Source organism: Nannobrachium achirus, assembly GCF_963921795.1.
Source record: "Nannobrachium achirus genome assembly, chromosome: 15".
Lineage (NCBI taxonomy): Eukaryota > Metazoa > Chordata > Actinopteri > Myctophiformes > Myctophidae > Nannobrachium > Nannobrachium achirus.
Window position 1 is genome coordinate 702387 of NC_137822.1, and position 24041 is coordinate 726427.

At 40.7% G+C, this 24041-nt stretch overlaps 1 protein-coding gene across 4 annotated transcripts; it reads right to left on the reverse strand.

Annotated features, from left to right (window-relative positions):
* Positions 1 to 1087: 1087 nt before the first annotated feature.
* On the reverse strand, positions 1088 to 23440 carry hexb (hexosaminidase B (beta polypeptide)). Of its 4 annotated transcripts, none has more exons than XM_080742577.1 (14): positions 23087 to 23440; positions 20966 to 21108; positions 19796 to 19861; positions 18627 to 18673; positions 16721 to 16831; positions 15940 to 16041; positions 15105 to 15237; positions 13938 to 14118; positions 12208 to 12294; positions 11599 to 11671; positions 5334 to 5514; positions 3809 to 3899; positions 2586 to 2690; positions 1088 to 1855 (listed from the first exon to the last, which is right to left on the reverse strand). In XM_080742577.1, the coding sequence occupies exons 1-14, from the start codon at positions 23395 to 23397 to the stop codon at positions 1792 to 1794; spliced, it is 1695 nt and encodes a 564-aa protein (XP_080598703.1). In that variant the 5' UTR covers positions 23398 to 23440; the 3' UTR covers positions 1088 to 1791. The 4 variants fall into 4 exon arrangements, with proteins under 4 accessions (XP_080598703.1, XP_080598706.1, XP_080598704.1 ...); XM_080742580.1 differs by lacking the exon at positions 5334 to 5514 and adding an exon at positions 7917 to 8091; XM_080742578.1 differs by lacking the exon at positions 5334 to 5514 and adding an exon at positions 9860 to 10037.
* Positions 23441 to 24041: the final 601 nt, after the last annotated feature.

Genomic DNA, 24041 nt, shown 5'->3' on the forward strand with positions numbered 1-24041 from the left:
GAATCATCAACACTGGACCAGGAACTGCTCATGCTCAGCTGGGAAATGCTAGTCTAACTAAATATTTATACCACAAAGTCATTTCTGGTACCAATTTGTGTGTGCCTGAGAAGTTGTTTTATTTGTATATACTGTATATGTATTTTATGTGAATGTCAAAACAAAAGTATATGTGAATAAACGTTCAGATATTCTACACTTCATATTGTAGATGTCATTTATCACTAGTCAAAGATAAAGCACGGTACAAAAGTGTAGCACAATTATCTTTACTATTGGTTCTGCAACACTAGGGCAAAGACTAGCAGACCAATCAATAATATGCTATTTAGAGTTGAAATGTACTGTTGAATTATATGTAAATTGTATGCAAAGTGTTCTGAATCTGTTCTCTTAACTCATCTGGTGCCGATCCCGAACTAGTTCGGCTTTATTTCAATCCAATACAATCTTTTTTTTATTAATTCACTTACCCCGAGCTGCTTGTAGAGTCGTGGGTGGTCCTGGCTCGCTAGCCGCTAGCCAGCTAGCCGTTCTACTCTGTCCGACGATATATTCCAGTAAAAATGGTTTAAAATACATTTTTGAGTTCCCCAATGTTCACCCGATGTTCGGCGCCGCTTCCGATGAGTACACGAGTGTGCCGATCCCGAAGTAGTTCGGCTTTATTTAATTAAATGAATAAAATGATAAGAGGCCTTCTGAAGCCTGGCTTGATTTTTGTAGCTACTAGCCGAAAGCTAACAACGTCCCGGCCGGCCGTAATTTGCGAACGCAATCGCCAATCTCCGCCTAATCCAATGGAAGACCGCATCTTTAAAGGCTTATATCTCTTTTTTGTGTTTTAGGAAAGCGGCGCGAGGTTTATTTACGGCGAAATCTCCCAAAAATGATCTTTTAGATGACAAAATGGGAATAGCCATTCTGTTAGCATCTTCATCCGGGACATTCCCATGCCGTGCATCAACGTGAGCACGTCAGGTCCTGGAAGCTGAAGTCCTGGAAGCTAAAGCGCTCGCCTATGAGAGATGCGCTGGCATTCTTTGGCCCCTAGAGGGCGCTGGCACGCAAAGAGTTAATAATGACATTTTTGGTTTTCGTCTCATTTATTTTCCATTTGACACCATAAGACATTAATTATGAAATCTCAAACTATTTTAAAAGATGTACTTTGATTCATACAAACGATTCATATAAAATGGGAGTGTACATTGTAACACACGAGCCCAATATAAACAGGTCCAGCACATGTATTTCTGTGTATCATCATCTTGACACATCAAACTATTAAAACCAGGGTTCCCACACATTTTAACCAAAGAATTTCCCAAACCATTCCAGAATATTTAACCCAATTTCCAGGCCTATATAACAACCATTCAGTGCAATAACGAGTCTTACTCCTATGGTACGGTATGTGCAATGCCCAAAGACGGGCAGTGTAGCAAAAAAAATAAAGCATAGAATGGCGATACAATGAGCTTGTAAATCCGTTTTTGTCACATTTAGGCTACAATCTTGCCTGTTCGTCAAAAAACTACTTGTGTTACATATCTTGTGCGATGTTATACATGTTTTAAAAAACGTTTTTTATTAACAAAATCAATAACCAAAAAAATGCATAACCAATATATCACCAGTACTGGAAAAAAAAATCTAAATATTTCCAGGAATTACATGACCGTGGGAACCCTGTAAAACTCTTTAATTTCTCAGTGAAAAATGGAAGCACAGCTTTGATCATCCACATGGCTCCCTTTTAGCAGCTCGGCTCCAGCCTCGTAGCGCTTCTCACAGACCCTTATACTCGTGTGGGCAGTAACCTGTGATCAAAGGCTCTGCTGGGATCCCTCGCCTTCCCAAGAAAAAGAAGGAAAATAGTTAAGTATGATGATCATACTGTCATATGAAGGAGTAGAAACTAAGCATTACCAGCACTGGACAGTGATATCAGTTTAATAAAGGACAACTTTGTTTTTTTACAACAAGGGTTCATATTTTAGATAGTCATTAGAGAAAAGAAAAGGTGAGTGTTAAAATGTTTTCATATACTTCTTTCTATCAGTTTAGTGATTTTAACGATTTTGATTTGCATGAATGCCCCCAGGTTGGGGGCATCCAAGTGACTAAATATGTCTTTAGACACAATAAGCCCATTCTTTCATGGGCAGATGTGACTTATGGGAGCTGGTGTAAATAGTAACAAAGAAATTGCTGACTTATTGTTTCTAGAAAGACATATTCAGCCACCCCACCCGCTGAAATCAAAATACTAAAATCGCTAAAACAATAGAAAGCAGTAAATGATTACAATCTAAAATATGAACCCTTGTTGTAAATAAACAAAGTTGACCTTAAAGTAATTACTTTCAAGAAGTAAAACATTACGATATTTTATGCTGACTTCGAGTCGGAGGCGGCAACTTCTTGTTCCTTGTAGAAACAGTGGTTTATGACCAAGCCATACATGTCAATCAGGAGGATAAGAGTGCCTGCTAACAAGACTAAAAAGAAAACGCTATTGTGTGATCCCTTTTTGTGAGCCTTTTTCACGACTTCTTCACGGTAGATACTATAGTACTTACTCAACCATGCGACAGCGGTGCTTGGCCAGTCGGTTGTAGGCATCATTGATGTCGGTCACTTCCTTGGCGCTCCACAGCCGCTCTGCCACAGCGCTGGCGCGGGGCCTGCCGCGGGCGAGAGGAAAACACATTCACAACTTTTTTGAAAAACGCATGTTTCTATGCCAGTGGTTCTCAAGACTTTTTCACCTTTGCAAAGAAACCTTTGCAAAAAAAAAAAAAAAAATCTAGATTTTTCAAAAATAGTAGATCTACAAGCTTGCTTGTAGTGAGCTTGTATATCTGCTATTTTTTAATAGTTAAAGCATAAAATAATAAGTGACACACTGTTTCTGTTCTGCAGCAGGCAGTGCGACAGGTTTCGAGTAGACACCTGACCAACTGACCGATGGCAGGTTTTGGGGTCGAATGCCAAGTCCTAGAACTAGTCCAGTGATTACCGATGTTTAGACCAATATCTTTTTTAAAGAAAATCTATAAATTGATAAAGAAAATGTGCAAAAGCTTGAATCAATTAGAATAACCTAGATCTTATAACAGAAACCTATAGGCAAAAACATATATATATATAATATAAAATAACCAAAGAATAATAAACTTACAAAATAACATTACATTTTAAGTAAAGCAAATAAATACACAAACTGAACTGTATTTCTATTTAACAATTTAAGCCCCATTAAATACTTTCAAAAATAGCTTATCTACAAACTTGAAACCATTGTAAACTTGTAGATACAGTAATAGAGTAACACAGTTTGACGTCATTAACACATCCTACTGGTTCACGTTTCTTTCCCCCCTATTCTGAATTCCCATAGACCTTTTTCATATCGCGTCATAAGAACTGTGTTCCAAACATAAACAAATGATCTCCACAGTTTGACTCATATGGATGTGAAGAATCAACCGATGGTGAGAAAACGCTAATGCGTCTGAATTAGTTACATTTTGGCTAGTAGAAACAGACTGTATCAAGTATGAGTGACTGACTATCATGAACCATACAGAGCCACCTCCCGAACAATATCACAAAGGCCGTTTGTTTATTCTTGGATCACACTGCTTATATGAGACGATTTTAAGATGACGCAATGTTATTCTCCATAGAGAAATTACTTCTGTGAACCGGGGATGAGCAATTAACGTGGTGACTTTGTTACTCTATAAAGATTGTAGAAAGCTTAAACGTCAGGACATGCCAGTGATAATCAGCTCCATACCAGAGTCTGGGTGTCAGGTTGGTTGAGTCCACATACTCTCCCCACAGACACGCCTCTCCACCAATCACAAGCTTCTTCTGCTTATCAGTGCCTACGGTGTTGACGTCAAAACGACAAGCAAAAGATCAGATAAGGATGGCACAGTTTTGTCCAGTGACATACAAACAAACAGTGGTAGATATAAGGTTTCAAATGGTAGAAACAAACAACAGTGAAATGATTTAGCCCCCTTTTCCTGAGTCAAATGTTGACGTATTCATTCAACAGGCATACACATATCTGCACAGAGGTGACTATAAAAGAACACTAGGGAGCTTTTCTCACACCCTAAGAGTAGTAAACTGACACACTGAATGTAACCCAGATTCCGAGAGACCATGACGCAGTGTTTCTCAAACTTTCAAATTTCAACGTCTCCCCTTAACTCTGACAGTGTACAAATGGAACCAAATGAACCCATTAGGGTTCATTTGGTTCCATTTGTACACTGTCAGAGTTATAGACTTTTATGGGTCAATTTAGACCTCCATAAAAGGAACCCCCAGAGTCCCTGGAATCCACTTTGAGAACCACTGCCATAACGGAACCAACAGAAAACGCACAGTTCCAACACCCCTATTACACCAAGAATATTATATATATGTTTTTTACCAAGGCTGGAACTAGACGTGAAACTGGAAAAAGACAATAAAACAACAATGTACAATTAAACCTGATAAAACATATTCCAACGGATATTGCGTTATTTTGCACTGAAACTGCAAAAGAGAAATTCATCCTCTCATGATGTGTATAAAACAATCATGCTGGACTAGGGATGGGACGATATGAAAATGTCACATCATGATTATTGTGACAAAAATAAATTACGATTTACGATATCGTGATAATCAAAATATCCCCAACATCCATTATCCTGGGGCGAAATATTTGCCCCATTTGCGTTGCGACGTGCTGTGAGCTTGTAGATCGGCTATCTTTTGGCAAAGCGATTTTGAAAAATTATGGCACCCCGCATATGCAGCTCGGACAAATAAAAGATGAATTGATCCCAGTGCATGATGGAGGACAATTTCACGATAAATGTAAATCTCCACGATACGATTATTGTGAGTGTTTTTCATCACAAAAAACGATAATAACAATTATCGTCCCATCCCCATGCTGGACACGCACACCCACACTAGTGATGTGTCGTTCATGAGTGATTCGTTCATAAGATTCGAATCATTAGCATGACTCGTGAACGATTTGTTCAAATCCCTGAAATGGGTCGTTCACAGACTTCACACTTTCGTTCACACCCCCGCCCCTCCCCCTAATGGCCCCGACCGGCAGACAGGACGCGACGGCGGGCTGTACTCGCGACGTAAGAAAAACGCTCCTGCGATTGTGTTTTTCACGGGACGATCGCGCTATGAACGAATCATTTGAACGAATCTTTTGAACGGATCATTACCGTGAACGTGAACGAAATGATCAGTTCACTGAAATGAACGGGATTGCCCATCACTAACCCACACACCATTGAAATCTTGCGGGTCGGCCTTGTAAACGCCCTGCCAGTCTTGGCCATAGGAGATACGGTTCAGGTACCAGGGGGTGGAGAGCAGCGCCTGGTACCCTGCCGAGGTAACTCTCGCCATCTCAGCCTGGTATTGCTGCTGGTTCCCTTTCCACACGTGGATAAGTGTGTCCGCTTTCAGCTACACGGCATATAAATACAACACCAGGGACGTGCATGAGAATGTTAGAGAGGCAGGGGCTGAAATTTCAAAAAGGGCCTTTTGGTGAAAATATTGAAAATAGCAGACCTCCAAGCTCACAACGCGTCGGCTATTTTCAGTACTTGATACCACGTTGAACTAAGTATAAAAAAGGCAATACTGGAGATGTGGCGTACGGCATGGATTTCTACACAGTGAGGGCAATTCTTAAGATGCTGGATTCAAGTTCAGGAGAGTTTGGACAAGGCGGTTCTCTTGAATGCTGCCTTCACGTATGGCATGGAAAGAGGACGTTAGCATTTCTTTCACCATAGTAAAAACGGCATTCATGGTCTGGAGAGGGCACTTTTTACCGACTGTTAATAGGGCAAGGGCCCCTTTCATGTCTATGTGTGCTTGCCTGTACAACACTTCACAGAAGCAAGTTGTTGCCTGTGGTGGACAAAGTAGTACTCAGCCAAAAAGCACTTGAGTGAAAGTAGTATACATGCTCCCCAGTCCTGGGTCAAATGTTACTCGCAAAATGTGTACTTGGGTAGAACTTGCTTTGAACAGTTATTGGCTATTTAATAAGTACAAATTACAAAGTAGATTTTCTTTTAAATATCAATGCACTGTTGTATTCAAATTTAGAATTGTTCAAAAGAAATAATGCTTTTTGTTCAAAAAGTAGTGAAAATAGCAGCAGTTTACGAACTTGGACTAGGGCTAATAATTAATTATGTATTTTTGGTTCCTCGATGTGTAGTAGACTTAAGAGTACAATATTTGTCTTGGAAATGTATCAAGTAAAGTGCAGATACAAAATGTACTTACATACAATACTCAAGTAAAATGCACTTTATTACTGTGTCCACCACCGCAAGTTACCATAGATGTTGGAGGGGATAAATGAGAAAATGTCAGGTTTTTATGAAGTACAGTAACTTGCTGGGTACAGTCAAGATACAGGCTTTATCAGATGTATAGTTTATATGTGGCCGTCCTTTATTTAGCCGTAATTGAACTTTTTGTTTAAAAAAACAATGAAGGCCCAACTTCATCATACTACACCGTCACACAAAAGTATCTAAAAAATAGCAGATCTGCAAGCTCGAAACGTGCTGTGAAGCGACGCGTTTCGAGCTTGTAGATCTGCTACTTTTGCAGTTTTTTTTTAATTTATTTGAATCCTGAAAAGTAACAGTTTAGGACATAATGAGGTTTCCACCTGACAGATATGATATGAAATGGATGTTAATAATTTTTTGTCTACTCTAGAATGTAAATCAACAATGAAAAGCTTCAAACCATCTAAATTTGGTTTGTTGTGTGCTGAAATCACCAGGACTGCCACAAATCACAATGTGTGGTTGTGAGATGCAATACTGAGAATAAAGTTCTCTAAACATCAGGTCTGGGGACCACCAGGGGTCCAAATGGACACTTACAGGTCTCTGACATTTGAGATACAAATGTAACCAAATGGACTGATTCCATTTGTACACTCTCAGAGCTAGATTAACACTAGAGGATTAGTGTAGATCTTGTGGTCCCCAGAGATTAAAGATGTGGAGTGTGGTGGGTCAGGAGACTCAGGACCCATGTTCACGTTGCGGAAAATATTTTTGAGGTAAATAGTTTGGGAACCACTGCTAGCCGAATGTATTTCAAACTGGGGCTCCTTGAAATTCAAAAATGTTGTGAATGACTGGCTTAAAAGGTTAAGCAAGAGAGCCACCCGGTGGCCTTCCGGGGAAGCACAACTGCATGTAGTCTCCAGCTGGGCTACAAGATGCATCATGCAACCCATTTGACACTGAAAAGGTACAGAAAAGGACTACACATTTTATCTCAACCAGCATTAGTACAGACTGTACAGTTATTATATAGTTTCATTTTGAGCTCAGCCAGCATTAGTGCAGTTGCCAAGCAGGGTTATTTCTGGAGCTAGGCATCATGCAAAAGAATAAAGCGGAAAATACCAAACCAAACAAGCTCAACACTCAACCAAACGGCTACAGTAACTACCCTACAATATGAAAAGGTTCTTCACTTGGACATACAGGCTGCTACGCAACATAAGAGAGAAAAAAAGACAAGAAAAGAAAGAAAAGTGTAGACATACAGTTAAAGTGCATACATTACGTCTTCCAGTCCTATTGCCCCATTGATTACTGATTGATCCAGAATTCCACGACACGACCCGCTATAATTTTTCTTCCTGTCTAGTACTGTCCGTCATCAACACCTCGTCACAGCTGTGCAGTTATCACATGTAAGCCTGCTGAACAAAATGTGTATTTTCCCAAATGGCCGTTGATTTTTGGTTTATGGTTTCAATGCCATTCTGAAAAGACACCGACATGCAGTATGAGACACCCCCTCTCGTACAGACTGACCGTTGAATTTCAGCGGCTCAACAATGTAGTACTTCTGCCAGTCCTGTCCGTAGCTAATGTAATCTAGGTACCAGGGGGCGGACAGGATGGTGGTGTAGCCCGCCGACGTCACTCTTTGCAACTCCGCCGCTAGGTTGTTGCCCAGCCACACATGCACTAGAGTGTCTGGCTTCAGCTGCAAGTCAAACAGTCCACACCAAGGTTAACATAGTGCACTTTTTGCATTTGTTCAGTTCTATTTCATTTTGACTTTGTTTTCAATTTCGGTTTTAAAGGACAACTTTAGTTTTTTTTACAACAAGGGTTCATATTTTAAAGAATATAAAAGATGAGTGTTTAAATTATTTCATTTACTTAGTTCTTTCTATTGTTTTAGAGATTCTTATTTCAGTGGTTGGGGGCATGCGTACAAGTGGCTAAATATGTCATTTTACACAGAATAAGCCCATTCCCAAGATACAACGCAACCTTTCATGGTTGGATGTGACTTATGGGGGCTAGAAGTGTTACTGTAAATAGCAATAAAGAAACTGCTGGCTTATTGTGTCTAAAAAGACATTTTTAGCCACGTGTACGCATGCCCCACATTTTAGCACTGTAAACACGATAAAACAATAGAACGAAGGAAATGAAAACATTTTAACACTCACTTTTTCTTTTCTCTAATTACAATCTAAAATATGAAACCTTGTTATGAAAAAACAAATTCGTCCTTCAAGTTGTTTTCAAAGCAAATTGGCTAGGTACGAGCCAGGGAGCAATGCTGCTGGTCCCTCTTGTAATCTCTGATTCTTTAATCTGCCTTTCATGAAAATAAACAAAACTGTCCCCTCATGTCCAGTTCTAACAGACTTCCTTAACTGGTATTGTGGGCTAATAGTCCTGATGGTGGCGCTACCGTCTAAAGTTTAATAAAAATTCATAACAAACTTTGACCAAAAGGTAGGCCCAATTGAGCAGCAATGTTCACATACTGTATGCTTTTAGCGGGTAGGAATTATGAAGTCATCACTCTCTTATTCTAAACTTTGAAACGAATTAAACCTATCCTCCCACATCTCCTTTTTTAAATCATTTGACGCCAAACTTTCTACAACTGTGGGGGATGTGGGGATGACTCTAACAGGGGGAAGAAAAGGAAGACGCATCTGAGCTCAACCAGTAGTTCATTTTGGGACAGGTGGATTTTCTTGCGATGTTTTTCCAAAGACACTCATCCTTCCTGTTTAAGCACTCAGAGCTGTTAAGGAAAGAGTTAGCCATTCAGGGTTATGCATGTTAAAGGAAACATTTAGCCATTCAGGGTTATGCATGTTAATGAAACATTTAGCCATTAACATGTTAATCAGGGTTATATAAGCCAAGCATCATGCAAAAGAATACATCGGAAATTAACAAACAAAACTAAAAAGCAAGCACTAACCAGCCCAACTACTGAGGAATAAATGATATGGCTGCTTATATCTAACCTTTAGATATTTTACCATCACTTACTTCTACAATACATTATGATATTTGGCAGCTTGTAAGAGCCTAGATGTCTCCACTAAGCCTGATAGCTAATAATGTTACAGTCTATCTTGGTATGGTTCAGTTTGACCTTGAAGCAGCTACAGTATAACTACAGTATGAGCTCTGCCTTGTACCTCTTGGCAGCACTATACCGTACCATTGACATGAGTGTTATTGTACCATCACCACCTAGAATATTGTCTCGACTCCTTGACACAACCCTATATGATTTCTCGTCATGTTTAGTACTGTCTGTCAGACTGTCACCAACACCTCGTCACAGCTGTGCAGTTATCACATGTAAGCCTGCTGAACAAAAATGTGTATTTTCCCCGAATCGCCTTTTTGGTCGAAATGGCCGTCGCCTCGTAAGACTGGTTTTAAATGCCATTCTGAAAAGACACCAGACACCTCCTCTCGTACAGACTGACCGTCGAAGTTCAGCGGCTCAAACTTGTAGTAATTCTGCCAGTCTGCCTGTCCGTAGTGAATGTAATCTAGGTACCAGGGGGCGGACAGGATGGTGGTGTAGCCCGCAGACGTCGCTCTGTGCATCTCGTCCTCTATGTTGTTCCACTTCCACACATGCACTACAGTGTCTGGCTTCAGCTGCAACGGTCACATACAGTCCATAGTACTTCTGTACTCAGCTTAGACACACCACAATTATTTAGTGTCTAAAACAGTGTTTCTCAATCTTTCACATTTCAAGATCTCCCCTTAACTCTGACAGTGTACAAATGGACGGGTTCATTTGGTTCCATTTGTACACTGTTAGAGTTACAGACTTGTATGGGTCAATTTAGACCCCCTAAAGGAGCCCACAAAGTCTCTGGAATCCACTTTGAGATCCACTGGTCTAAAACATCTGCCGCCACTTGCGGTCCCCACCTTCACTTAATTGCGGCTGGGAGGTTAATATTGGAATACTGATATGTTATTTTTTTTCAGTTACAATTTCAAACATGCAAACATGACTCGCTTTAATTACTTCAGTCTATATTAGTAGTTGAATGACCAATACTAGTAAAATGTTAGTCTTTTTTATGTCCAATGTATTTGTATTCAAGTTCATAAAGTTAGCATAACTATTAGTATTGTACCATGTTATTGTACCATCACCACCTCCTAGACTATTGTCTCGACTCCATGACACAACTCTATACCATTTTTCTTCATGTTTAGTACTGTCCGTCACCAACACCTCGTCACAGCTGTGCAGTTATCACATGTAAGCCTGCTGAACAAAAATGTGTATTTTCCCCAAATCGCCTTTTTGGTCGAAATGGCCGTCGACTCGTAAGATAAGACACCAGACACCTCCTCTCCTATAGACTGACCGTCAAAGTTCAGCGGCTCAACCTTGTAGTAATTCTCCCAGTCCTGTCCGATGTTAATGTAATCTAGGTACCAGGGGGAGGACAGGATGGTGGTGTAGCCTGCAGACGTCACTCTGTGCAACTCGTCCCCTATGTTGTTGAACTTCCACACATGCACTACAGTGTCTGGCTTCAGCTGCAACGGTCACACAGTCCATACTTCTGTACTCAGCTTAGACACACCACAATTATTTAGTGTCTAAAACTTTCACATTTCAAGGTCTCTCCTTAACTCTGACAGTGTACAAATGGAACCAAATGAACCCGTTAGGGTTCATTTGGTTCCATTTGTACACTGTTAGAGTTACAGACTTGTATGGTTCAATTTAGACCCCCCCTAAAGGAACCCACAAAGTCCCTGGAATCCACTTTGAGAACCACTGGTCTAAAACATCTGGCGCCACTTGCGGCCCCCACCTTCACTTAATTGCGGCCGGGAGGTTAATATTGGAATACTGATATGTTATTTTTTTCAGTTACAATTCCAAACATGCAAACATGACCCGCTTTAATTACTCCAGTCTATATTAGTAGTTGAATGACCAATACTAGTAAAATGTTAGTCTTTTTTATGTCCAATGTATTTGTATTCAAGTTCATACAGTTAACATAAGTATTATTAATACATGCATTTGATAAGTATCGATACATGCAAATGTTAAATGTTACAAATTAATCAAATGAAATAAAAATGCAATGTACCGGTACCTACATTCTAGGAAGTTGCTTAGCGTGACTTTAAGATTTTGACAGGGCAGTTTTCCGCAACGCGTCGTTTCAGTTAACATTACCTTAACTCCGTTGTCAAAGACCTCCTGCCAGATGATGTAGCCTTTCTTGGTTGCAGTCACAATGTCCAAGAGTCTTATCAAGTCATAAGAGAGAAGAAAAAATGTAATAAAAACAATCAGAATTAGGATTTTAACCACGTGAACCATAGCGTCCCTATTCTGTGCTGAACACAGAGTGAAAATTACAGATCTACAAGATGACAAGTTGTGAGCTTGTTGATCTGCTATTTTTGGCAAAGAGAAAGGAGGAGTCGGCCTAGTATACAGCCCTGGGGTACCTCGGGCAACAAAGCTTAACAGGATTTAACCATAGAGTTATAATAAGTATAGAGAGGACACCAGATATCCCTGCCCGTCCACTTGCATTGAGTTGCTCACCCAGCGCATGAAGCGATTTCACCCCTTCTTCCGGATTGTAAAACGTGACGTAGTGGGGCCTAAGTGACGCGTTTTGCATCATAATTTGTGTTCATGGACGCACTGGGGCTTCAAGTCATGAACGAGCACTTCCGCTATGAACGCGCAGTCAATTCAAAAGAGCCTAGATGCGCGTTCATGTTTCTGCGTAGATACTGAAGCTGTGATCTTGTGTGTCAAACAGCAACTCACCTCTGGATGTAGAAGGACTCCAACTTGCTGTAGTCCCGTCCAAAGCCTTGCTGATCCATGAACTTTGTGATGTCTGGGTTGGACTTCCTGCAAGAGGGGGGGTGGGGGTTATCATTTAAACATGATATCATTTACAACACACTCTTATGGTTCATTATATACAGCATAACATTTATTTTAGTAGTCTTTTTGGCACCCAAGTAGACAAACTCTATGGTCTGTTGGAACTACGATTTCCCAGAATTCAGTTTGAAACTAAACAACTGAAGGTAATCTTGGAAAGCAGTGACAGAAACAAACATTAACTTTACACCACATCAATAAATACATTTGTTGGGGCATTTCCTGCGCCTGTGTCATTTTGGAGAAGTAGTCCAAAAAACTCAGTTAACGTGTAAAAGACTATAACAGTGAAAGATTATATAAAAAATAACTTTTGTTTAATTGAAAACGTTACACGGTATGACTTCTTCTTTTTAAACCCTCTATAATTGGTAAAAGGTACTTAAAATATATGTACTTGATAGTCTTTTTTTCCAGTCTCAATCAAATGTTTTTGCCCAAAAAAATAGCCGATCTACAAGTATTATTATGCAGGAACATGAAACGTTGTGCTTCCCAGAGTGTCATAGGGCATTCACAAATAGTGATTTTTAGTATTCGAATTATTCGACCTCAAAGTATTCGAATAGTCGAATATTCGACAGGACTGGCCAAACTGTCAAATATTAAGTAAGCAAGAGATTGTGAAAATAGCCGATCTACATGCTCACAACGCCTCGCGTTGCGAGGCGTTGTGAGCATGTAGATCAGCTATTTTCACAATATTTATCTGCAGAAGCAAGTGCTTGTCAGGGTGGGGGTACCCAGTTCATATATGTTTATTTTGGGGGTCACAGCCTAAAAAGGTTTGAGAAGCCCTGTTATAGAGCATTAACAAATTCATCCACCAGGGGAATTGACAACTCATTCTTATGACTTCCTATCTAGCCAAGCTTTATAAACGATACACTTTTTGGAGCTGTGTGGAACACAAGCTCCCTATACGTGGCCGTGTGTGTAGGTATGTGGGTGGGTATGTGGGTGGGTGGGTCTGTGGGCCTGTATGTAGTAACCCTGGGTGACCAGAGAGGTGCTGTTGAGTCTAGCCTGCCCTGAGCATCAACTGCAACACACACACACACACACACACACACACACACACACACACACACACACACACACACACACACACACACAGCTCCACTTCGAACAGAGGTTCGATTTTTTAAAGAGAAAACAATAAAAAAATTAAAATAAGCAAATATTCGACTTCGGTGAACAACTTCGAATAGTGACTTTGATATTCGAATATTCAAATATTTGGTGAATGCCCCAGAGTGAGTGTAAAGCCCGTATCAGAGTGTACGGTGGAGACCTATCCACCGCAAATTTGAGGTGGAAAGCTTTCAAATGAATCATAGTCACAGCCCACAGTGAAGTCCTTTACCCCGTCTAGACCGGTTCAGGTCGACCAATCAGTGAACGGGGTGTAGAGCCTGTCTGTCTGATAGTAAAAACAGAGAGATGTGTTGGGACTCACGGTGGAAAGCTCTCCACCGTGAGGAATGATGTAACGTTGTAGTTTCATGACTCAAAAAGACTACACCACGGTGTAAAGCCTTCCACCGCGGACCCGACTATGATACGGGCTTAATAGTGTGTTTTTGGTGAGGTGAAAGGGATCTCACCAGCAGCTGAAGTCCACCTCGTCGCCTCCCAGGTGAACGTAGGCGTCAGAGAACACAGAGCTGACCTCCTTGAAGAACTGGCTCATGAACTCATACGTGGAGTTCAGGATGGGGTTGACGGGTCCGAACGTCCCCGAGGGACTGGCTCCGGAGTAGCAGGGAGTGAGCAGGTCTTTCTGGCCTGGAGATGGAGATGTTTAAGATGATACAAGGTATTCACTGCAAAGCTTTAATTTGTTTACTAATTTAACACGTCTTGCGGTCGGGATACTGCAAGACGGTGACTCTCAAATGTGTTCATTTCAAGGAGCCCCAGATTGATTATGCATTAGGCCAGTGGTTCTCAACCTGTGGGTTATTTGGGGGGGTCCCCAGATGATTAACTTACGGTAATGTGGAACATTGTTTTCTCACTCAACAGTAAACAAACCAACATAAAGTTTAAGTGTATAGAGGGTATCTGCACATTTCTAAAGTGTCAATTTAAGGGATTTTCAATATCTCTAAAATGACAAATTAAACATTGGCCTAATTGTCAAATATTAGAGGCAGAAATTGTGAAAATAGCCGATCTACATGCTCACAACGCCTTGCGTTGCGTTGTGACCATATAGATCGGCTATTTTCAAAATAGAACCGCGTTACAAAATGTTATGCCTCAACTCTTAGTGCTCGTAGGGTGGGGGGACCCCAGATTATGTTGGGGGTCGCGGCCTGAAAAGGTTGAGAACCACTGGATAAGACTACATAACCCCATTTGATTAAAAAAAAATTATCTCTGGGACCCCAGCCTACCCTGTAAAATCCTCAGTGTTCCTTTAACTCTGAGGGCATACAAATGGAACCATTTTTTGCTTCCTTTCTCTTAAATTTTTATCCCACGATTTTGCAACCCATTTTTTCACCCAGTGCCAATTGCCTAAGCTATGTAATCCTGGGCTCTGCTCTCCCTCTGCCGCCATTATGAAGCCTAAATGGCAAACAGAAATTACGTTTGTATTCATTTGTTCCAGTCGTCAATGCCAAAAACAATTACATCATTAATCGCAATTATTTGTGTGGCAATTAATTGTCCATTTAAATTTGTAATCAGGACAGCTCTAACATGAGCAGGAGACAGAAGTGATCCACAGCATATCTCTCCTGCAGCACACCCAGTAAACTCACCTTTGCCCCATGACTGAGTGTGTCCCGGAGTGTCAAATTCAGGGACGACGCGGATCCCTCTCAGACGAGCAAACTCGATGATCATCTTCACATCGGCAGGGGTGTACACGTGTGTGTACGGGTGGTAGGCTCCCTGTGGACAAACCCTTTTTTGTGAAAATGCTACGTAGTTTGTGCAAAACAACAATGTTCTTTAACATCTGTCCAGAGTTAAACGTAGGTTGAACATTGGGTTGTAGAGTTAAACGTAGGTTGAACATTGGGTTGTAGAGCTACCTGATAAAGGTTTGCACTGTTTTCATGGTTTTAACTCTGACTAGTTATGATATTTATCTGGCCTCGATCGGACCCTCTCTGATTAATCCAGGACGTCCGTTTCCGTGGGCAGGATTTATGTTGGTTGAAATCAGGTGATATTCTAGGCCAGATCTGACTAGGCATGGTTTGACTTGATCTGGCCCCAATGATCGTCACTGATTGGTCCAGGTCCTGACCGTGCTTGCCGGGGTGTAACGCGAGTGACACTGCCACCACCAGTAGGACAAAAACCTTGAGACCCTTTTCACAATACAAAAAGTGAATGAAATTGTGAAAAGGAAACCAGTTCCTCAATCACTGAAGGAACAGATCTAGATGATGCATTTAGACCTGTCCTACAGTATTACACCCCGGCACAATCCCATACAATCCATGGTTCTACAGAAGTTCGGCATTGCTTCGAAACAATTTTTGCAAGCCTGAACATTAGGGCTGACATTCTCCTAGTTTGTCAGACGCTGAATATGGTAGTAAACAATCCTACTAACTTATAAAGAAGAAGAGATCTCCTACTGACCTGCTGGCTGAGCTGGGGGAACGTACGGCTCAGGTAGGGGAAGGACGGGTCATCCACGATGTGCCAGTGGAATACATTGAATTTGTTCATTGCCATTGCTTCCTGTGAGGAGAATTGAAGAAGAAATTACAGGGACATAAGCTACTTTCCAAAATAAACGGAACACTACAACCAGATGAACCCTAGCGCCCCTATTAGGGATGGGACGATATGACATTTTCAAATCACGATTAATGTGACCAAAGAAATCACGGTTTACGATATTATCACGATAATCAAAATCCATTATCCTGGCTGATCTACAAGTGCAGATCTACAAGCTCACCACGCGTTGTGTTGCGACGCCGTTGTGAGCTTGTAGATCTGCTATTTTTTGGCAAAGACATTTGACAGTGTGAAAAAAGACTGTATCAAGTACGTATATTATAAGTACCTTTAACCAATTCTAGAGGGTTTAAGTGGTAGCGGATAAGCAACTCGGCAAATAAACGGTGAATTTATCCCAGTGCATGACGGAGGACGATATCACGATAAATTCAATCTCCACGATACGATTATTGTGAGTGTTTTTCATCATGATAAACGATAATATCACATTTGGTCCCATCCCTACTCACAATATGTGTCACATTGAGAAAATTGTCACAATGTGAAACATTGAGAAACATGTAGGGTGGAGGGGATAAATAATAAAAAATGTTGAAAAGGTTAACACCCATAATGCCATGCCCAAGATAGTGACAGTAAGTGGTTCAAGCTAGAGCACAATAGAAGAACATACCAGGTTAGCCAGGATCACTTTAATGGACAGGAAGTGACGAGATGTGTCCAACAGCACGCCTCTGTGTGCAAACCTGGGAGAGTCGCTGACCACGGTCTGGTTGACGCTTTTCTGAAAGCATCGGACAAGTCCGTCAGGCAGCTCACGCTCACACCACCATGGTCAACAATACAAACACATGCACACAAGAACAAGCTCCCACATTTTCAACGTGTTCAGAACAAAAATTTACTGTGTGGATCTTAGATAGTAATATAATCTACCGGTATCTATATACAGTACGAAGGCTGTGCGTCCTAATCCACATATGTCTACAGAAGCAGGAGTTCTCTCCACTATTAATTAGGCCTAGGATTATTGAATGCTTTAACTATTGACAAATAGCAGATATACAAGCTCACAGCGTGGCACCGAGTGCCGCGCTGCGAGCTTGTAGATCTGCTATTTTTGAAAAATCGTGAAAATTAGAATTTTGACCCGATTCTATAAGTGTCTTTTGAATCCTTCTAAGGTTTTTTGAAAAACCTATGTTTCTATGTCAGCAATCTGGCCAGCCATCGTCAAAGAAAGGGTCCTTTTCACTTAACTGGAGCTCAGTTAGTCTGTTCTTGAGAGACTAATATGTCAGTGGTTCTCAAACCTTTTCATGTGAAGGACCCCCAAAATGATATTTATTTGGCCACGGACCCGCATCTCAAAATATCTAGTTGCAGGGACCACCCAGAAGCCAAACTTGAGTTACAAACGTTCGCTTTAGAAATACATATATTCAAAGATTTGCACACATTTTTACGACTTTCTTTCACTGGTTAAAGCATTCAATAATTCTAGGCCTAAATGTGTTAAAGCAGCACTATGTAGTTTGGGGTATCAGTGGCAGCCAACATCTTTGACGAGGACGTGCTGTGATTGACCATAACTCAACTCAATTTTCAAGTGGTTTAGTTTGTTACAAACGTCATGAAATGCATCTTTGATATCTCTGCTGTCGGGTCGAAACCTCCTAACTCCAAAATGTTCATTTTCGGGAAAATTAGCTCAAGTGGAGTAAGGAGGTTTTGACCAAAGGGCTTTTTACTACTTTTCATTGGTTCAATATTATTTTAAACAACACACAGACGTTAAGGGTGTTTAATAGCACATATTTATGAAAAAAAGAGAGGGACAATCGGGTGGGGTTAGCTGATTTGGCAGAAAGTGTGGAGTTAGGAGGTTTTGTCCCAAGCACTTTTTATTACTTTCAATTGGTTCAATATTATTTTAACCAACACTCAGATGTAAAGGGTGTTCAATAGCCCTAATTTATGGCAACAATTCGAAATCCTTATTAAGGAAAAGTCCTTAGTTATACTATATAATAACTATATTAGATATACAATCCTATATATCAGATATAGGATACTTACTTGGTTAAATTAATAATTCATGAATGAGTTTTGAGAATTTTCAATACGTTTTTTCTTTATGTGTAAGGCTTTACATGGGCTTGGCCCAGGAATTTGTCAAAACAAAGCACCAGTAGATGACACTGTGACGGGTCATATATACTAACTGTGTGGACAGAAACAATGTGCTGCCTGTCACTGTCAGCAAAGTGAAGTAAACATTGGAATGGCCTACTGTCCCACTAGCAATAAGGAAGTGTCCTACTTTTACAACCCACCTGAAACAATTACTTCAAGTCAAACCAGAACTTTGGCTTATAACCTCACCCTGTTGCACAATGTATCTCGTTTTGTTTCTTGTTTTCTCTACTACTTCTGCATTTTTTGTATGTTTTGTATTTGCATATTGTCCTTTGTAATGTTTCTGTTACAGCCTAGAGGGACTGCCATTGTTGCTAACTCCGTCCCTATCAAATTAAAACAATTAATTCAATTGATTGATTGATTGATGATTCACTTACAGTGCCATACTCATCTTCATACACCAACTGACTGAAGGTCTCAAGACCTGAGAAAAAGGTACGTAAGAAAGAAATAATGTCAGTAGGAACATGGAAAGACACATTTAACGTTTTCATCACACCAATACAATTTAAGTCCTTGGTTTTCAAACTTTTACATTCCAAGGAACCCCAGCTTGGTATACATTAGGCCACGGATCCACATAACACTAGAGAGCGTACAAATGGAACCAAATGGACCCATTCGCGTCCATTTGGTTTCATTTATACACTCCAAGAGCTCCAGACACCTATAAGGGTCCATTTGGTTCCTAACGATAAGTCATTGAGCTGCATGGGGAGCCCTTGGAAAACCTCTCAAGGACCCCTGGGCGTCCCCAGACCCCACTTTGAGAACCACATGATTGACCTTGCGTAAAAGTTGTGCATCACTTCCTGTTCCTCTTAGCCGTTTCATTCTGAGGCTGCGGTCAGACAGTCGGCTGCAAGCGTTGTGACTACCCATCCAATCCCCAATAACTTTCGGGTTATTCTCTTAACATGGGAGTGAATGGGGGTCACGTGTGAATGGGAACGTGTGAACTGCTTTCTAATATTTTAAAGATTTTTGTATTTTGATTTCAGAGTGTGGGGGCACGCGTACAAGTGGCTAAATATGTATTTTTTAGACACAATAAGCCAGCAATTTCTTTCTTTGTTACTATTTACACCAGCTCCCATAAGTCACATCTGCCAATGAAAGAGTGCGGTGCATCTTGGGAATGGGCTTATTGTGCCTAAAAAGACATATTTAGCATAAATGCCCCCATCCTGGGGGCATGCATGCAAATCAAAATCGTTAAAATCACTAAAACGATAGAAAGAAGTAAATTAAAACATTTTAACACTCATCTATTCTTTTCTCTAATGACCATCTAAAATATGAACCCTTGTTGTAATAAACCAAAGTTGTCCTTTAATACACACCCTGTTCACCTTGTGGCACCAAAAAGGTCATTACACAGGTCACATGACAAGATATTTGTCAAGCTGTATTTATCCAAGCTGTTTATCCAAGTACTTTCTAAGTCACAGGGTGCCATGCAAAACAAAGGTCATCGATGGTGCTGATCACATGAGGGCATTGGATGTTATATGAGTTGATAAGACAATAACACAGATAACTGTACCTCTGAGTGCTCCCCACACCTTTGGGGCCTTCAGTACAGCGTACGGCTGATCCACCGAGAGCTCATCTGGACAAAGACACAGACAATTTACAATGTAGGCATTTAGTAGACACTCTTAATCCAGAGCGATTTACAGTCGCACTTTGAGATTTGTGTCAAATATAAAGACAAGTGTGTTACATATAAAATGCATTAAACCAAGAATCTATATACCACTTGTGGTTATTGTGGTCAAACCACTTACTAGTAATCCCTGACTAACTGGCAGACGCGTCTATCAACTGCAGATTGTTGTCGCGCAGGATAAACTGCATATCCACACCCTAAACACCTGCGGTAGCATTTTCTTTATCAGTTTTATCAGTATCAATACCACCATGTAGAAATGTTACAAGTAAAGCCAGTTAATAGTCTGTTACAAGTCCTGTATTAAAAGAGTACAAAGGTAATTGAGTAGTACCAAAAGTACTCATTATGCAGTATGTCCAATTTCACAAGTTAGTTAATGTTTGTTTTGTAATAATATTCAAAATCTGCAAAGTAACTAGTAACTAACGTTTTTTCAAATAATTGTAGTGGAGATGTAGGTGAGTAGAAAGAAGTAAAAGTATTGAAAATACTCCAGTAAAGTAAAAAAATACCTACAAATGTTACGATGTTGGAAAGAAATTGACATTAATTGCAATATCTGGTTGAATAATATTTTTAAAAAAAGTGCAGAAGTTACACAATATACCCACAGATATTATGCACTTGCAGACCTAGATTAGATCTGAACTACAGTAGCTCCATTCGGAAATAATGCATCACTCTAGCAACACTTAGAGAGATATTATTAGAAGGGTGCAATAAGGGTGTTGTTCAGTATTTCTGGTTCAACAAGACACACTGGCAGTGGCACAGAATGCGCTTGCAAGACCAGTTAACCAAGAAATAATTGCTAATTATCACTCAGACATACTTCCAGATTTCTCATGTGTGTGTTTTTTAGTACAATAATAACTAAACCAACTGAATAACTAACTCAATAAATGACTATCTATCTTAGCTCCATTGCATACATTTGCAATGTTACTATTGCACATGTACATTGCAATGTTGCTGAAATGATATACTGCTCAGCCATGATAGTAGCAGCACATCAATGAGGAAGTGGATAAACGGACTCACATGACTCGTCAGATGTAACCGTGGGGTAACCGTCACATTCAGAGTCAGGCGACGTGATCACCACCTGTAATTCAGGTATGTCAGATGATCTGGGCTCGTGATCCCTCCTCTGTCTGATAGTGTCAAACATGTATCCATAGTACCTGTACGGCAAAAGAATCAAGAACACTCATCAAGGGTTGGATTGGGGGTAAGTCCCTGTGACATACTAGCGTCATGTCCAGGGGGTGTACTTGTACACCAAGCTGCCTCGCCCTCACGCTACAGAAACAGGAGATAGGGGGCTTCAATGGCTCGGCCCGGTAATGCTTACTTTATTATTGTTATCTCCTTATAGTATACAGATACACGCAGTGGAAAGCAGCAAACGTGTGAGGTCAGGTCCACACAAATACTGTGCAACAACAAAAATGCGAGGCCCTCAAGTGCCACAAGATTCGTGAGCAATATGATGTGAAAGCTAATTTACCAATGTATATTTCACTGTGTAAAATTAAAAAAAAAAAGGTAGGTGAGGTAACACGACAATAATAACAACTAAGATAAGAACAAGACTCCCTACCCTACTTCAAAACCGCCATAAAAGAGCACCTGTCTGCAATTTACAACTTTAACGGACCTATAGTCCTAGTCTTCTAGCTTGCCAAAAGAAATGACCCCCAACTGTTTTGCTGTAAACATACTTTTACTGCTCCTAGGCTAGTATTGAAGATCTCTTTTATAGTACAGTAGGCCTATGTCTTTGTGAATTTAATAAACAGGACCAAATACAAACAAGTTGTTATCTTTTTTAGCATTATTGTATAGCTGTACCTTTTGCAAACTGTTAAAAGTGAAAGTGAAAGCCTTGTGATTAAGGTTTTTATTCTGGCAGCAGCGAAATGCAGCGTAACACATAAAGCTAAAATGTATAATAAATGTATATAAATGTGCAATAAGGCGTAAGTAGGCATATTATGTGCAGATATGGTAGCAGTAATAATTACAGATACCTTGCTAGTTAAATTATAGTACTAAACATCAAGATAATAAAACCTAGTAATTATCATTGTCAAAAAAGATGATTATCAGCACATTTGTGTATGTAAGAGCATTCACAGTGCAAGGCAGCAAGTAAATAATAAATTATAAAGAGAAATGCTGGCCTTATAACTCATACATTAGGCGGCCCTATTACATTACAGCAGTGTATGGAATATTAAGCCATTCTGATAGCCCCAGTGTCTGTGATATTGGAACATACATGACATGTAATAGTTAGAAAGGGGGGCAGACCTCCATTCATAAACACCCCCACTTAGATATATATCCCCATTCAGAAATACCCCCATGTTAGGGTTAGGGTTTAGGTGACACCTCCATTTAGAATAACTAGCCCTTACCCGTTCAAAGATATGAGCTCCAAAATGATGTGCAGTGTGTGGGTTATGGGATGTGCACTGTGCATACAGTATATGAGGGATGGAAAGTAACTTTAACTGGTGCTTGCATGATAATATGTAGGAGCATCAATGTAAGAAATACCCGTTTCGTTTAATGGCTACCCCCCCCCACCCACCCGGGTGCGCACACACCCGCCTGCCTGCACACACACACACACACACACACACACACACACACACACACACACACACACACACACACACACACACACACACACACACACACACACACACAGCTGGTTAAACATGTTGCCTCATGCTAGATGCAGAATAGATTAGCCTCAAGCTAGATGCAGAATAGATAGATACACCATAAAAATGCTAATATACAGCATACGATTTGTGAAAGTGACAAACGGGCTTCACAGTTATGTTAGGTGTGTTCATATGCTAATTGTGATGCGATTTCAGATCAATTGCTCCAGCCACTGAGGAGAAACGCTGTGACAGACACTCACTCAGACACTCACTCAGACACTTAAAAACTCAGACATTCGCAAAATTATAGTATAGATGGAGTCAATCTTCTGAATGGCAATGTTTCTGAATGGAGATGAGTAAGATCACAGATATTCTAGGGCTAATAGTGGGGCTACCATTCCAACCTCGACTAATACAAAATAATGAATGACACTGTAAATGTACATTACATTATGTTGAAAATCAACACATAACTTACCTCCTATAGGCGTTTTGCAGGATGCTGCAGCTCGCCCCAGCGGACGACTCTTTGGCGTCGACAATGGTGAAGCCGGTGCTGCTCAGTCTGAATGAGACCTTGGAGATCTGCACCTTCTGGGGCAGCGGCCACAGAGAGCCGTACTGTGAGTCCCCTCTGACGGCCACCTTCTCTGGCCCCGTGTCCGCATCTTCTTCCACGTACAGATCATCATCATCATCGCCGTACAGGTCGTTGTACCTGAAGCCCTGGCACACTAGAGCTGCCTGCAGCACGAGGAAACTCTTCCACACCACGGCAGTCACCATCATCGTGCTCACTGTACAGTTTACAGTGCAGTACTGTACACTAACACTACACTACACACACAGGACAAGGAGTAGGAAGTGAATGTGGAGTTTAAAGTTGTGACAACGTCATGTGATCCATGAGAGACGGTCAGGAGGCTCGGCCTGGGGGCGGGGCCAGGAGAAGGAGCGGTCACTCACAAAACAAATCTTGAAAGAAAAAGAAGAAAAAAAGCTCACATTTATTTGTATTTTAGATTTTTATTGTATTTTTATTAGGAGGGGAAAAAGGGTGAAAATAGCAGAGCATGTAGGAGCTATTTTCGCTCCTTTTGTAAATGGGGTAGCCTTACATTAAGATATTCCTGCCGAGACTTCCTCATTGTGATTGTGACTTCCCAACGTCACAAATCAAGGAAGGTTAGGCAGGAAGGGACGCATGGGCGTGGTCAGTTACCATGGGGCCATACGCCATCGTCGCCATGACACTTTGGGTGGCGGAAGTTGCAACGGAAGCTCGATGAATAACATTGCGTCTATAGTGGCGTTTCCATAAACTTAATCGAATTAGGGAAGCGAATTATCAGAAATACGTATTAAGACAAAGCGAATTTAGCATGTTTCCATTTGCGGGTGTCATTCGAATTAGCGACGTCGCAAGAGTTGAT

Excerpts from the sequence above, each read along its gene's own strand:
- hexb (XM_080742577.1), bottom strand. The coding sequence starts at position 23,397 with ATGATGGTGACTGCCGTGGTGTGGAAGAGTTTCCTCGTGCTGCAGGCA. Across the intron at positions 15,238-15,939 it reads TCCCCCAGCTCAGCCAGCAG|GGAGCCTACCACCCGTACAC; the intron begins GTCAGTAGGAGA and ends GTTTGTCCACAG. Across the intron at positions 5,515-11,598 it reads TCTTTGACAACGGAGTTAAG|CTGAAAGCGGACACACTTAT; the intron begins GTAATGTTAACT and ends TATGCCGTGTAG.